This window comes from Diadema antillarum, unplaced genomic scaffold (genome assembly GCF_040938485.1).
Source record: "Diadema antillarum isolate AM-2024a unplaced genomic scaffold, OU_Dant_1.0 seq00000462_RagTag, whole genome shotgun sequence".
In the NCBI taxonomy this organism is placed as follows: domain Eukaryota; kingdom Metazoa; phylum Echinodermata; class Echinoidea; order Diadematoida; family Diadematidae; genus Diadema; species Diadema antillarum.
In genome coordinates, this window is record NW_027271433.1 from 287910 (window position 1) to 302657 (window position 14748).

General features: G+C 35.9%; 1 protein-coding gene across 1 annotated transcript in view; it reads right to left on the reverse strand.

Moving 5' to 3' along the window:
• The window catches only part of LOC139733173 (uncharacterized), a 63064-nt gene that overhangs the window by 10517 nt on the left and 37799 nt on the right, over positions 1-14748 (reverse strand). Inside the window, exons 11-19 of the mRNA XM_071644015.1 lie at positions 14648-14740; positions 13011-13127; positions 7977-8015; positions 4871-4957; positions 3680-3908; positions 3033-3212; positions 2006-2113; positions 1178-1308; positions 497-581 (exon numbers count right to left, since the gene is read on the reverse strand). Coding sequence (XP_071500116.1) covers positions 497-581; positions 1178-1308; positions 2006-2113; positions 3033-3212; positions 3680-3908; positions 4871-4957; positions 7977-8015; positions 13011-13127; positions 14648-14740 — 1069 coding nt within the window. The remainder of the gene's footprint in view (positions 1-496; positions 582-1177; positions 1309-2005; positions 2114-3032; positions 3213-3679; positions 3909-4870; positions 4958-7976; positions 8016-13010; positions 13128-14647; positions 14741-14748) is intronic.

Here is a 14748-nt window from a genome sequence, read left to right on the forward strand (position 1 = left end):
GGGCTTTATAATATTTCTTTTTGTACTTCCCATGCAGCATTGTGCAACATAGGAACTTAAGAGCTCTTGAAGCGCAGTAGAATATATAGACATAGTTTCTGCGCTTAATAAATGATTTATTATTATTATTATTATTATTTAGACCTTAATTCAGAGGTCAGTTACATCAAATTCATGGTTTACATCTAATCCACGTGGCATGAAATAAAACAAATGGGATATAGGCATGCCCTTCACATGTGCATATCATTGTACCTTAGATACTGGAAGTCTTAATTGTATATAATCTTTGATGCACATTTATACAGGCAAAATTTGCTTAATCCATGAACTTAATGTAAACTTCTTTTGTGAAATTAGGCTTGAAAGTTTTAAAGACAGTAAGTTCCTGGAATGGCCTGCAGTGAGTGCCATCAACCCATCCACTATTGAGGAGGGAAAAAATGTGGAAAGGAAATAATGTCAGCTTTAGGTCAAGGCATATAGATTGACCCACCATTGTCTTGGACGGTCTTAGTCTGTGCCTTGGTGCAGTCACGAGGGAGCCCCACCACCTCCACCTCAACGTACGGATCAATAATCTTGGAAAACAAACCAAATTTAGAATAAATCATCCAACAAAAATCCAGTGTCCACAAAATGATCATCCCTGACGATTAAATTTAATCAAAATATAGAAACTTGTCTGAAAAAAAGGTGTAATACATGTATTGGTCATCTATATATGATATGTCTCAAAACATGGTTCATTCAAGATTGGTGGTTGTACTGCCTATTTACACAGAGGGCGCACTGTATAAAAACTAATTGGAGCTGAGTGTAGCAGGACAGTAACAGATGCCACAGTTTATGTCTGTATCACCTCTTCATAAAGTACTGTATAATCAATGTCAACCACTAGCATGAATATGAGAATATTTCCTGCTGCAAACATGGATATTACCTGGTGTTTGAAAGGACTGCAATTTATGTATGGAAACAAAGTACATGTAATATACGACTTTCCAGTGAACACAGAATAAACTAGTAAGTAGAATCTACCTGAAGACTTGAACTATGTTTCTGAACTCCTGCCACAGTGCTGCATGTACTGTATATAAAAGATGATTAAACAATGTATATTCTCATATGTCCAAGTGGCTGTAGTTTGTAGTGGCCATGGTGACATAATACTGACCTCACCCCGCTCCCCGAGCAGACTTTGGGGAGGCTTGGGGAGCTGCTGACCACTGATGACATGGATGGTCAGCTGCTTTCGCTGGACATCAAGAGCTGAACTTGGGTTGGAGGGGTCAAAGGGTGTGCCATCTGAAGAAGTAAACAATAAATTGAAATAACGGCTTTCAGGGTTAGCTGAAAACACCTGAATTCTGCATTATCATAGGGGACCCTGCATAATGAAACCCACAAACGTTTGCCACGGTTGATATTCAGATAGTCCTGAAAATATCAGAATTTTGTCAACTAAGCTGTTTCATACACAAATGGTCAGACTGCATTTTACCTAACCCTTCACTTCAAATCCCCCTTTTCTCAAAAGGAGCATATCTATAATATCAAACATAGTACAATTTTTCTTTCTTTTTTTTATAGTTAGGAACAACCAAGCCTGATGAGTTATATAACCTAACTAGATTTAACCTGTCCTCTCAGAATTAGACTATTAATAAAAAAGAAATTATCTGACAATTTTCTTCTTTTTTTGTGGGTTTTCTGATGCAGGGACATTTAAAAGAGTTAATAATAAAATTTCTTTGCACCAACCTTGATAAGGTATATTGAAATAAAGACAAAGGTAATTAGGATTTTATTTCTTTGAGGTAAGAGGTGACAAGTAAACCATGATGAAAATAAGTTATATATCCACTGCACAAAGCATGAAAAGCAGAACACAAATTAATCATTAGCACATAATCTTATTTTCATCTTTTGTTTTGTCAAGACAATTATGAGTAGAAATGGACTTAACAGAATGAAGGAAAATTGTTGCATTAATAAAACTTACCTTGTCGAAGAATCTTTGGCTTTAGGACATAACCAGTGTTGCCATTCGCTCTGAATTTTGCCCTCAGCAGCTGCATAGAACGGCCCTCTGTCTGGTAGTTTAGAGCAACTAAGGATTTGAAAGAGGGAAAATGAACAAGAAAATCAAACATATTGCTATAAAAGTGATGTGTGAAATAGGCATATCTAAAAACGAGAATAAGAGTATAATTCCACAATAACCAATAGTGACACAATAAGAACTAGACAAGCACTCTGAGAGCGCAGACCTCCGCCAAGCAGCTACTTTCCACCGATGATCTTGCTCTCCCCAAAGAGATTTTTCTCCTCTCCACCACTGGGGAAAAGCTCTTCGGGCTCTTCCATAGAGATCAGTGATTTCCACACCCATAGGTATACATGTTGAAAAATCGCCCGATTTCCCAATATACAGTAGAAGCCTTTGTTACGTCACAAACCCTCAGCTGCGCGGCGCGCCTTGCCCAGCTGCAGAAACTGGAGCACGCACTTTAGTGCGCGTTTGAAAACCTCAAAAATGTGCAGCTTGAACTCCCAAGTTCATTGACCCTACCTGTCAAAATATCAAAAATCCTTCATAAATTCAAAAAAAAAATTCTTGGATCACTACCAAAATTTAATCGTTTGTTACTTGTGTCATTTTCAACCTTTCCTGTAAGTTTCATCCAAATCCGTTGACTACTTTTTGAGTTATTTTGCACACGGACAAACTAACTGACTAACTAAGAAACGTAAACCAATGGTAACGAAAACATAACCTCCTCCCTTGGCGGAGGTAATTAGAGACAGCAAATGAATTGATTTACTGACAGCTGGTTCCAATCTGTATGAATTGATTCAAGCATATGTGCTTAATGGTAAATTAAACACAGTCAGGTTTAATCCTTTCGGTGCCAATTAGTCACATGTGCACAAAGTTTACACACATAGCTATAGGCAGGAAATTAATGCAGCATGCAGATGGTTAAACCCCCTGGCTGAGAACCAGGTGCACAGGAATGTTCACTCACCAAGCTGGCATCCACAGTTCCACATTGGCTGGGGGTTGAAGTTGCTGGAGTCAATCCGGTAGGCAGAGGGGTAAACCCTGCACAGGTTGTGGGTGGTGAAGGCAGCAAACTCCTTAGCCCTGGTTGCCGCAAGATTGCTGGCTCGCATCTCACCAAGCGAGGGCAGCTCCCACCATGGCACTTTGAAAAAAAGAAAAATCAAATGGTAAAATATATATGATAATTCTCTTGTTATATTTCATTGTCACAGAGTGTATGAAAAACGGAGTGAGGAAAATGAATGTTTGCATTGCACAGCAATAATGATGTAGAATTGCTGTTAGAGTAGACGCTGTTACTCGTACTCACAATTAAGAGTACACACTATTACCACATACAAGAGTACACACTGTTACCACATACAAAAACACACTGTTACCACACACAAGAATACACACTGTCACCACACATAAGAATACAGTTATCACATGAACACAGTTATCACATGAACACAGTTACCATTAAAAAAAGTTATCACACACAAATACACACTATTACCATATGATTACACAATGCTACCAGACATTAAAAGACACACCATCATACCACACACAAGAATACACACTGTTACTACACACATGAGTACACACTATTACACTAGTACATACTGTTTTCTGGGAAGCCCTTGAATGCCACTGAGCGTGTGTACTTGACGAGGTCTGACAGTTGTCTAGAGAGGACGAAGGACTTCTTGCGGTTGGTGGACCCGGGGCGCTGCTTCTTACCCTCCTGCTGGTTGTCGTTTGTCCCCTCGAGGTCATCGTCCCGTGAGGAGGACCGGTCGTACTCCATGCTGCTGTTCTCGGACTCCGAGGAATGTTGCATCCTGGCTCTTCTCTGGGATTCCACAGATTGGTGGAAGTATAATAATAATAATAATAATAACAATAATGATAATAATGATAATAATAATAATAATAATAATTGCATTTATATGATGATTTATACTGGTGTTTCTAAGCGCGCTGGTGCTATTCATACAAAAAGACTAGAAAACACAATAATATTAGGACAATGCAAAACCACATTTACAGTCACAAAAGAAGAAGAAGAAAAAAAAAACAATATATTTTTATGTAATACAATAACTGATAACTGACTGTGAGCACCTCCAGAAAAAAAAATGTGACTGATTAAACAGATCAGTTTTGAGAAGAATTTTAAACGATTTAATAGATGAGGCATTCTGAATATGAAGAGGGAGTTTATTCCAAAGGGTGTGGGCTATGAATGAGAAGGCTCGGTCAGAGGAATGAATGAGTGATGTACAACTGTAAGGAAATAAGCAAGTATATGACTGAATCATAATCACAGAAATATTGATATGTGAATAGCAACAGTAAAATCATCTAAGCCCATGTACCATCATACTATCAACATATAAACTGGCAAAAGGGTTAAAGGGATAGTACAGTTTTGGGTGAGATGGGGCTTGACGTTTCCTACACTTTTTTGATGATGATATTTTGAGATAATGAAAAACCTTTTATGAAATATGAAAGAGCATATAATTCTAAGAGGAATTCAAAATGTATTTGATGAAAATTGCCTTTGAAATGGCCAAGATAACCAAAACAAAGTGATCCTAATAAAAGGTGGGATTAGGATTGCTTTGTTTTACTTTGTTTTTGGATATCTCAGCCATTATAAAACCGATTTTCATCAAATAAACTTTGAATTCCTCTCAGAATTATACGCTTTGTAACATTTTAGGAAGTGGTTTCCAAGTATCTCTCAGAAAAAGTTGAAAGCTAAATTCTCACCTCAACCAATACTATACCATCCCTATAAAGACTCACCCTGGTTGGTTTCAACTTCCTAAATGTTCCAGACAGGCCCGATCTTCCATTCTTTGAAGACTTGTTTGCTGTGTTCCTCTCCTTCACCTTAACAAAGGACAATCAATGTACACAGAATGCGGGCAAAAATTGTGAATCAATGATGATTACATGGGTAAGGAATATAATGACTTCAGCCCCGAAACATATACATATATATATTTTTTCCATTTTTTTTTTACTAACCATATACTACTAAGAGGGGCGATTAGAATATATACTGCAAGTGACAATATAGGACTTAATAACTCTTCAAAAGAAAATTGGTAAATACTATCTGCTGTTTGCAATCAAATAAGAGAGAGATGTATAGTGACAAAAGCATATCTTAAGGTTTCATTACTGGTGCAGAAATTCTTCTATAATTTTTATTCTATCTTTCTTGCAGGCTGATAATGCCAAGGTTGCATTCACATTTGTAAACATTTTCAAAAAGTGATATAAGACTCATAGTTGGGAGGCACAGACCGAGATATCTGAATCCTTCCAAACCACTTGAAATTTAATTTTGCAGTAATAATAATTTGATTATTTTACAACCGATGGAAATATGATACTGCTTGAATAATTCTGAGTAGATGATTTCCTTACAACAAATACTATGCATGACAAGGATGGGAGGAATTGTAATGTATATAATTGTGATGATAAATCAAATTATTGGTAATGAAAACAAGAATGAAACTTGATTAAAGCATGCTTGCTTTTAATCATCCACAGTACATATATACCTCTCTCACGAAAGTAGGTATCAAACTACCAGTAATTAATATGTGTTAATGACATGAACAAGGAAAGAAACTTGTATTGATTACAGCTTAAACGTAAAACATACAAATGATGTATGCCACATATAAAACTGAACCAAGAAAAAAGATGATAGGATATGAATTCAAACCTTGTATTCCATGAGGACAAAATATTCAATTGTCAGTTAGACAGTACAGTATAATGAAATGCCTATGGTGAAACAGGTGAATTAAATATTGTTAAAATTGAAGTTAAACTTCATTCACAATTCAAAGCCAAAATCAGATAATGTAACATTTAGTCCTGAAGTCAATACCTGTCTAACTCCACTCACAATATACACTGCTGCTTCAGAGATTATAAAATCTGTATTTACTCTGCACAGAACTCTTCATATTCAATAGGCAATGGGTGAATTTTTTTTTGGCAGCTTACTGAAAATTTATAGCATAATTCTGGATAAAGATGACAGATTACATGCTCCCATGTACACAAGTCCCAGTGCTTCTGACAATACTGATTGTGAGAAGCAATAGCAAGTATATTTGAGACTTTCATCAGGAGGGTAAAATTTTCATAGCAATTGTATTGTGAACTGATGACATCAGAACTTGCATATCAAGCAAATTGCAATAGACTACAGCTGAAATATTAAACACTCATGATGACAATTTCTTTCAATACTTTTATATTTCATGCATCAAACGGTGTGATATTCATCAATGAATGAAATAAAACTATACTCATGAGGAATTAATCTAGATCTAACTCACCCAAATAAATGTATATATCTCATTAACTATCAGTATGTTTTTTTTATTCATAAAACCTGATGCAGTAGTACATGGACATGATAAACTTTTCATATTCCTCAAATGTTATCTGTCCATGCACTCCAAAAAAAAAAATCATCTCTCCTGCAAACGTAATTTCAAGAATAGGAGAGTTCACAATTAGGGGCCCGAATATCATCACACATACAGCAGTTCAGATGTTAGTGCATCAAACCAAACTGTAGCACTGAGCACAAATTTCTCAGAGGAAAGACAACAATGATTAGAGTTAAAGGGAAAAATCACCAATGAAAGGGAAGTCGCACCTCTATTTCCTGTGCCAAATTGTTTCTCTATGCTCAAAGGATATCTGTCTATCTAATACACTACTATGGTTCAGAAGGAAGCTGTATTAGGAATTCTGGTTAGAAAAGGGTATACTGCAGAAGAACACATAGACACACAAACAATCACAACACAAACACACACACACACACACACACACACACATAATGGCACAAACAGACATAGACACATCTGAGACAGAGATACATACACTCTATCACACACATGCACACATACACACAAACACAACTTCAAGCATACATATGCGAAGAGGCACATGAACACACATACAGAGACACCGACACAAATACAGAAAAACACAAACACACCTATGAAAGCAGACTCATACACACATCCATCTCACCCACGACTGGATTAACAGCATTTGTCCATAGTGTCAGGATAAATCCTATGTTACTGCTCTATTTTTGGCACAACTTTGTCATACAACATGGAACTTTATTTAAAAAAATGTGCATTTTGTTAGAAGATAATGAAACTTGCTGTAGAAAAAAAAAAACAGCTTCAAAGGAAATGTTGTTGTAACTGGTAGATTTTTTTGATAAGTGCAATAGACTCCTCCTTGAAAAAAGGATGACACATACACACAAATGCAGGGGCGGATCAAGGAATTTCGTGAAGGGGGGTGAAAAAGAATATTTATGGTGCTACTTCCAGGTGTTATCTCATTTGTTTTCTTTTTATTTCTTTCGTTTGTAACAAAAATTAGTAATAAAGACGGCGCACGCACTCGGTGCACCCCTGTCTGGATCCGCCACTGCAAATGGAACCAATGAAAATACAAACTTGTTACAAAGATCCTCCATATCAAGTTTCTGTGCATTTTGAAGTACTTTCCATACACTTGTCAAAAGTATGACAATCTTTATATGCCATAATTACCAATAAGATGATACAAAAGATTACTGTAGATGATTATGATAGTATGATTGGCATACATGGTAGTAAGTGTGTAGTTGAATCCACAGCTTGTTAAATACAGGGTCCATTCACACTCAAAAAACTGTGCTAGTGTTAGATACAAAACCACAGGAATGTTAGGGGGTGGATTAGGGATGTACCACACTTTTGAGGAGGGTATATATATATATACAAAGACAGTGTGCAGGCCACACTGCTGGAAGCGTGAGAAAGGAAGAGGAGGAAGAAAGAGGAATGACGAGCTTCAAGATACGTACCTCCACTTCTTCAAGCATGGATTTCAACCTGTCTAATCGCTGCGGCAGGTCAGACGGAGAAAAATGAGCGTGAGTCAGAGAGAGATAGATGGTGCACTGAGATACAGCATCAGACATTGGTGCATAAAGGTGGCTCACTCCATGCATAATACTATAAACTTGTTGCTTTTTTGACAAAATGAGACTTAATTCCTTTTGCATACTGCTGCATTGGATGCCAAAACTCATGGTATGTGATTATTCTGCAAACCATTCAAAGAATTAATCATTATCCGATTCAAACGAGACTTCTTTTTGCTGGAAGAAAAATTGCTTTGGTTTTCTTTTTGCTTTTGAAAACTATTCATTCTGTAGTCATGGAAAGTAAAAAATAAAATGGGTAGCAGCCAAAACTTGATACCATTAGTGTTATACTACAACTTTACATATTTTCTAGGTTTTTTTTCACAGATCCATGAAACATAAGCTGACCAAGTTTGTTTTAGCATTTCTCCACTCTTAGGCAAGAATGCATTCTACTGCAACTACTATCCCCTTATATCTCATCAAAGAGTAAAATTAGTCTGCAGGCATCAAAATCAATCTTTTCCCTGGAATAATCATTTAATAAATATGGTAGTATTAAGGCACAAAATGGAATGCCAATGGTGTCTCTATAGAAACACTTAAATTGAAAAGCATGCAAAATACCTGGATCCCTGGCGTATAACATACTGCGTTTGAAATCAAACTCAAGCAACAAAGCATCAAATCAGGAAATGAGAATTTGTGCTATATATTTTGTTTGATTTCAAACTCAATCTTTTGTGCAACCAGGATCCGCTCACAAATGTGCAAGTTTCTAACACTTCATCTCATCATCAGAGAAAAGAGTAGGCCCTACCAATCTGTCTAGTTACAGAGATTGGTTTGTGCCTAAATTGACTAAATTTCTTTTGGAAAATTTGATTACCGTGTGCAGGAGAATACAATTCCATGGTATTACTTCTTGATTTTTACTCTTACATTGCCAATCTTATGTTTCAACAGCACAGAACACATCAGTATATTGTAATGTGAAGACTACTTCATTTCATCTTTCACAAGGGCATTATTGCATTCAGAACTTTGAGAAATACAGTACAGCTTCATTAGATAGAATATCATATCTATAAAAAGAGAATCCAAGTCAATAGATGAATTGAGAATAGGCAATGAATGATGAATACTGGCACATTTGTGAGTGAGTACATAGTCTACAATAAACAGAAATTGATAGGAAAAGGAAGGAACTCATAAATGGAAAATATGTACACAACTCTAAATGCAAAAGATGTGCAAGATAGGAAGATTGCTCAAAGCATGCTTGTTTCAAGAAACTTTTCACACGGCTGTGCATAATTGGAATCTTTGATAACAAGTAAGCTTGGCACAAAAGCAACCTATCTACAAGAACCAGTCACACACATGTGTAATATGATGCAAGTCACTGTCATTTAGCCGATTGCTGGTAGACGTGTAGTTTTTTACCGCAAGATGGCACTTGGGGAATCTCTTTTGTTGGAGAGTTGGTGAATATGCTTGACAGTCAAAATGGAAAGCTACTCCTTCTCTTCTGATATTTCACTTCTTAATGCATGCAGATATGATCATGAATTTGCCTATGACTTTAGTTGTGACTGCATTGAGACAAATTTATACATGTAAGTTTAACCGTCCCCCAAAAAGATACACATAATGATCTCCTTGCTAAATATCTCTTGATTTCTATTAAAGTCCTTGGGAGATTTTCACATTATGACGACTCCTCAGCTTTTTGCTCCTTGTTAAAGAGAAATGTACATTGCAATCTAAAACCATAAAGCGTAAGCTTGCATTAAAAAAAGATCACTAAAACATTCCACAAGTAACAGCTGTATGTTTGATTGCAACGTTTTAATTCCATATCAAAGAAAGTACACAGGCTGTGGAATAGTTTTTCAAATCAAATCAAACTCTCCTCAGATTGATAAGAAATTTGGTATTATATAAACCCATCTTTATTTGCATGAGCACGGCTGAACCAAATTGCATTTACAACTCTTAACTCTGTTGTCATTACAGCTTCCTTCTTACAACTACAAGCGAGATGAATGATGTACAACATGAAAGAATTAATCTTTTGCTGAAAAACAAATATTCACGATTTTCCTAATTCTTTTGATTTGTTAAAGATAGTATATGACTCATCACCATGTTACAGTGACAAACACTGAAGCGTAAAAAAAATCCTTGCAACAGTGAGAAAATTATCTTAAAAATTATACAACGTTAGTATGAAATTTGTTTGACAATCGAGAGATTGCTGTCTTGAATACCTTCTGAGAATATTGCAAGCCAACGGACATTTTTATTTGAAAAGTATCTTGTTTTCATGAAGCGTATCACTTTGTGGTTTGAATAAGGTTGTGTTAAAATACCTTATATCTGCTCATTCAAACTGCATTTGACTTCAAAGCTGAGTTTCTCTAAACTCTATCATTTCTGGGGTAGGTTTTAAGGAATGAATGTGGAATCAATTTGATATCTTCGGAGCACTTAGTGTCTGGAGAACACAATGATACCAAATTCAGAATATCGATGTTCGTTGACTTTATCTGGCATTAAGGATAATCCTTCACATGCATCAGTTGTACTCTTGTCTTCGGTAAATGCGGCTTTGTTTGAAATTCTTGGCATTCTACAACTCAACTAACAGATAATGTTGTCATTTAGATGCAAATGAAACATAAGTGTTTCTGATGATAAAAATGAAACTAAATCTACTCTCAGCTGGAAGCACTAAATGGCTCTCTAGACATCTATGAAGTAAATGAATCTAACAAGAAAGATGGAACAAGAGACAAAGAATTCGGTGATTCTGTTGATTCTTTGCAATTTCTGTTCTACACAACCAGCCTATACAGTCTGTTGCCATTTCATTTTCTTTTTCAATACAGATTCTCACTTGCTTTGCTGTCAGAGTAGCCATAATCTGGCTATCAGAAGGGGTGGATTTGTGGAGCTTGGAGAGAAATGAAACCAAGGTGACCAGAATTGGACAAATTATGCGAGAAACCATGAGAAATGAAATGAAAAAAAAAAATACAGAGCAAAAACCCTGGTAGAGGACATGAAATGGCTTACAGTAAAACACATAAAGAGAACAGCAGATTATTGTTAAGTCTTACGAATAGAACAACAAATTCATGAACAATCAAGATAGGTTGACTGTCAGTAAGACTAAAAGCATTAAAAATACAAGTTTTTATTTTTATTTTGTAACAACTTTCGAAAGTGTAAGTCAAACAAATGCTGATGTATAATGCTATCCACAGTCTATCTGAAAGCAGTAAAAATGAGAATACTTTCACTTCCATTTCTTCATTTCACTCAAGTAGTTTATCATCTTGTCAGGTGAAATGTCACAAACAGTCAAGAACCACATAATGTGCTCATTCATGAGGAGTTTGTGATGGAATTTAGCTTGCATGAAGACTTAGCTGCATTTACACCAAATCTGGCATGGGTCACAGAATGGGGCTTTAGCTATGGTGTGCCAAAGGGGCCATGTCTGGTTCTATTACAATATCACTTCCCCACTAATAATTTTGTTAAAATATAAATCTACTGTTGATTTTGTTGCTCTTGATGTTGAAATAAGAATAACATTTTGGGTGATGTTGTACCAAATTACTGATTCTTTTGTAACAGAACGAGACATGGTTCCTTTTGGCGCACCATAGCAAAAACCCGGCCCGGGGTTGGTCTGTGCAATATCTTTAGCAAACTGGATGGTTATCTCACATAACTTGAGACTATCACTCCATCTTCCATTGTGATAGATTTGAATAAACAGAGAACTTGCTGAAATTAAAGCTCCAGGGCATTACGACACCCATGATAATATCTAAATGTTAAAATTTTACTGAGTCCTGTCTTCAACAAGATAAGTATTGCAGTGTGACTAAATTTTATTAACGTGATTATTTCGATGTGAAGTTAAAGGACAAAACTGTTGTAGACAATCCTAGATGTCTTCAGTGGTATCTATATTGAGCAGTTGACACTTATCATGCTACAGTTATGATCTTATATTAAACAAATATAGAGTGGAGCAAATGTGTAGCTAACAACTTTAATGCGTGATTATTTCTTTCATGATATACTTTCATCATTGTATAATAACATTTTTGTTGTTAAAATTTGTATGAATTTTGCTGAATGGGAGTCTGTCATATGAAGGAAGAGATGATAATTTTTACTATACGGCAAAACTATTTTAATTGATTAAAAACTTACAACATAATTGACTAGTTTCAGCTCTGATATACATGAAGATACAAGTCACAGATACAGGAAGTATACTATACATATTAGCATTTCCATGAAGTTCTCTATTTTGTATTTGGTGTTAAGTATGACTTGAAAACAATTCAGGGATTGTAAAGCTGTTTATTGGCAATCTTCTACAAAACTTTGTTTTATTTGGGGGTGATCTCAGGCCAAATAATCTTATGCAACAGGGTAAAGAAGCATAGAAAGTTGCTTTGATTGAAATGATCACATTTTACCCCCTCCCCTCCAAAAAAATAATAAAAAAAGAAAGCACAACATGCAGTACATAATGCAAACATTCACCTCTTTATCACTCGGATGTTTTCATGTTTGTTTCTTTTATATACACACCAGTTCCTCTCCTTGTGTCATTACTGGCACTATTAATATTTATTTTCTTGTTGTCTGCTGGCAATGAGAATATGGCACATATGGTATCATGTATAATTCTTCTTTATGTTGTATCCTGTAACCTTTGACCTTTTGAGAAGAATTGTCTGGCAATTGATAAGATAGTTTTATACAGAAATTTCAATCATTTAACAAAAAGAACAAAACTTTAAAGTTTTGCATCAATATCAGGTGATATTCATCAATCAAAGTGGCAGATGAAGGAAGGGAACCCTCTGAGGAAAAAAGATGTTGTCAGTACACTGTGTTGCCTAGCAACAAACTAACTAGTACATCATGACGACATACCTTGTGAGCGATTCTCTGCCAAGCTTGCTGGGAAGGAGAGATGGGTTTCTTCTTCATCAGAGCCAGCTGCGCCATGGCGATGGATTCAAATTTACTCCTCGTCTCCGACTTCTCCAGCTGTAGACAAAGCACAGGGATTGAAAAAGATAGGACTTAAAATGCATGTGTTTCTGATGGAGGCATAAATATGCCTATTTTCATAACTGGTTCACTTTAACCCATTGAAGAAGGACTGATTTTGCTACAACATGCATTTCCCATAGACACCTGCCCGAGTATACTTGGGACTCGTCCTCAACGGGTTAACCTTATGAGGGCGAGCTGATTTTGCTATAACACACATTTCCAATTGACACCTGCCCAAGTACATTCAGGGCTAGTCTTCAAAGGGTTAAGATCACACTTAGGATGATGAGAGAGAATGTCTCCTTTCAAAATGAAAGTGGATCCACCTCAAGTTTTGCTGGAATGTTGAGTGATTTTTTAAGTGCATCCCGCGAGTGAGTCATTTCTGATTTTTCTCTTCTTTCCGGGAGTACATGGGTCTATCCATGCATGTGGATTGAGAGATGTGAATATGCTGTTTTTATATACTATCTGAATATCAATTGTTTTTACAAACTATCTGAACATCAAGTTGTTCAATCAAGTCCAAATGCAGTCAGGTGTCTTAAAACATCCATCAATAGCAGGCATTCTTTCATGAAATATCATGGCACCACAGCAAAAGACAGCCTGGCATGCTGCTGAATGCTCTTCACATAGTTAAAGGAGAATGACATCCAAATACACATGTAAATTGAGTGAATGCACAAAAATTAGAACATGTAAAATTAGAACATGTCAGACAATCAATTCAAAATCTATGAATTTTTAAAGTTTCATTTCCATCATGGTTGGATAAAAAGACTACAATAATTTGTGATGTCACAGACACAGCAGGACAACAATATGAAAAAAAATAAGAGTGTCAAAGTAAAGTGAAAGGAGTGTGATCTTTTTATTAGAAAACAACTGTAAAATTCCCTTTATATTTTCTTTACATCATTGTCCTACTGTGACACTAGTATCTATGCATTCACTGAATCCACACACATAGTTGGATTTTATTCCCCTTTAAGACTGGAATCATGTTGGTGTTTAAATTGGTGTCTGTCTTCTTGATATGTAAAGAGTTACATCGCAAACATGTATTTTACTCCATTCTTGTTAATTATGAGATATTTGCAAGTAAAACTGATAAGAATGATGTAAATACTAATAAAATATGGGATATTTTCAAGTATAAATTCAAGAATACTTCTTGTTATGTAACAAATGAGATATCACTAGAAAAGTTTTATTTTGCTCTATCTGATGATGGACTTACATTGGATATTTTCAATCATAAATTCAATAACACTCCTTGTTATGTAACAAATGAGGTATCCTTGGAAAGGTTTTATTTTGTTCTATCTGAGGATGGACTTACTTTGAAATGTTTAGAAATGGTGCTTTACTTGCTTCACATATAAAAGGAATCATCATACTAATCAACATTAAAGGAAAAATATCCTTGGTAGGACAAAAAATATCACATTAAATCAAGCTTAACGAAAACAAACAAGAGAGTGTGACTGAGGATTGAGGAGACGAACCTTGAAGTCTTCATCGAGCTCGTCTGCACTGTCTTCCTCGCTGACCTCCCCAGCCTCCAGTTCCGCATCATGGTCGAGTGGCAGTTTCTTGGCCTGCATCG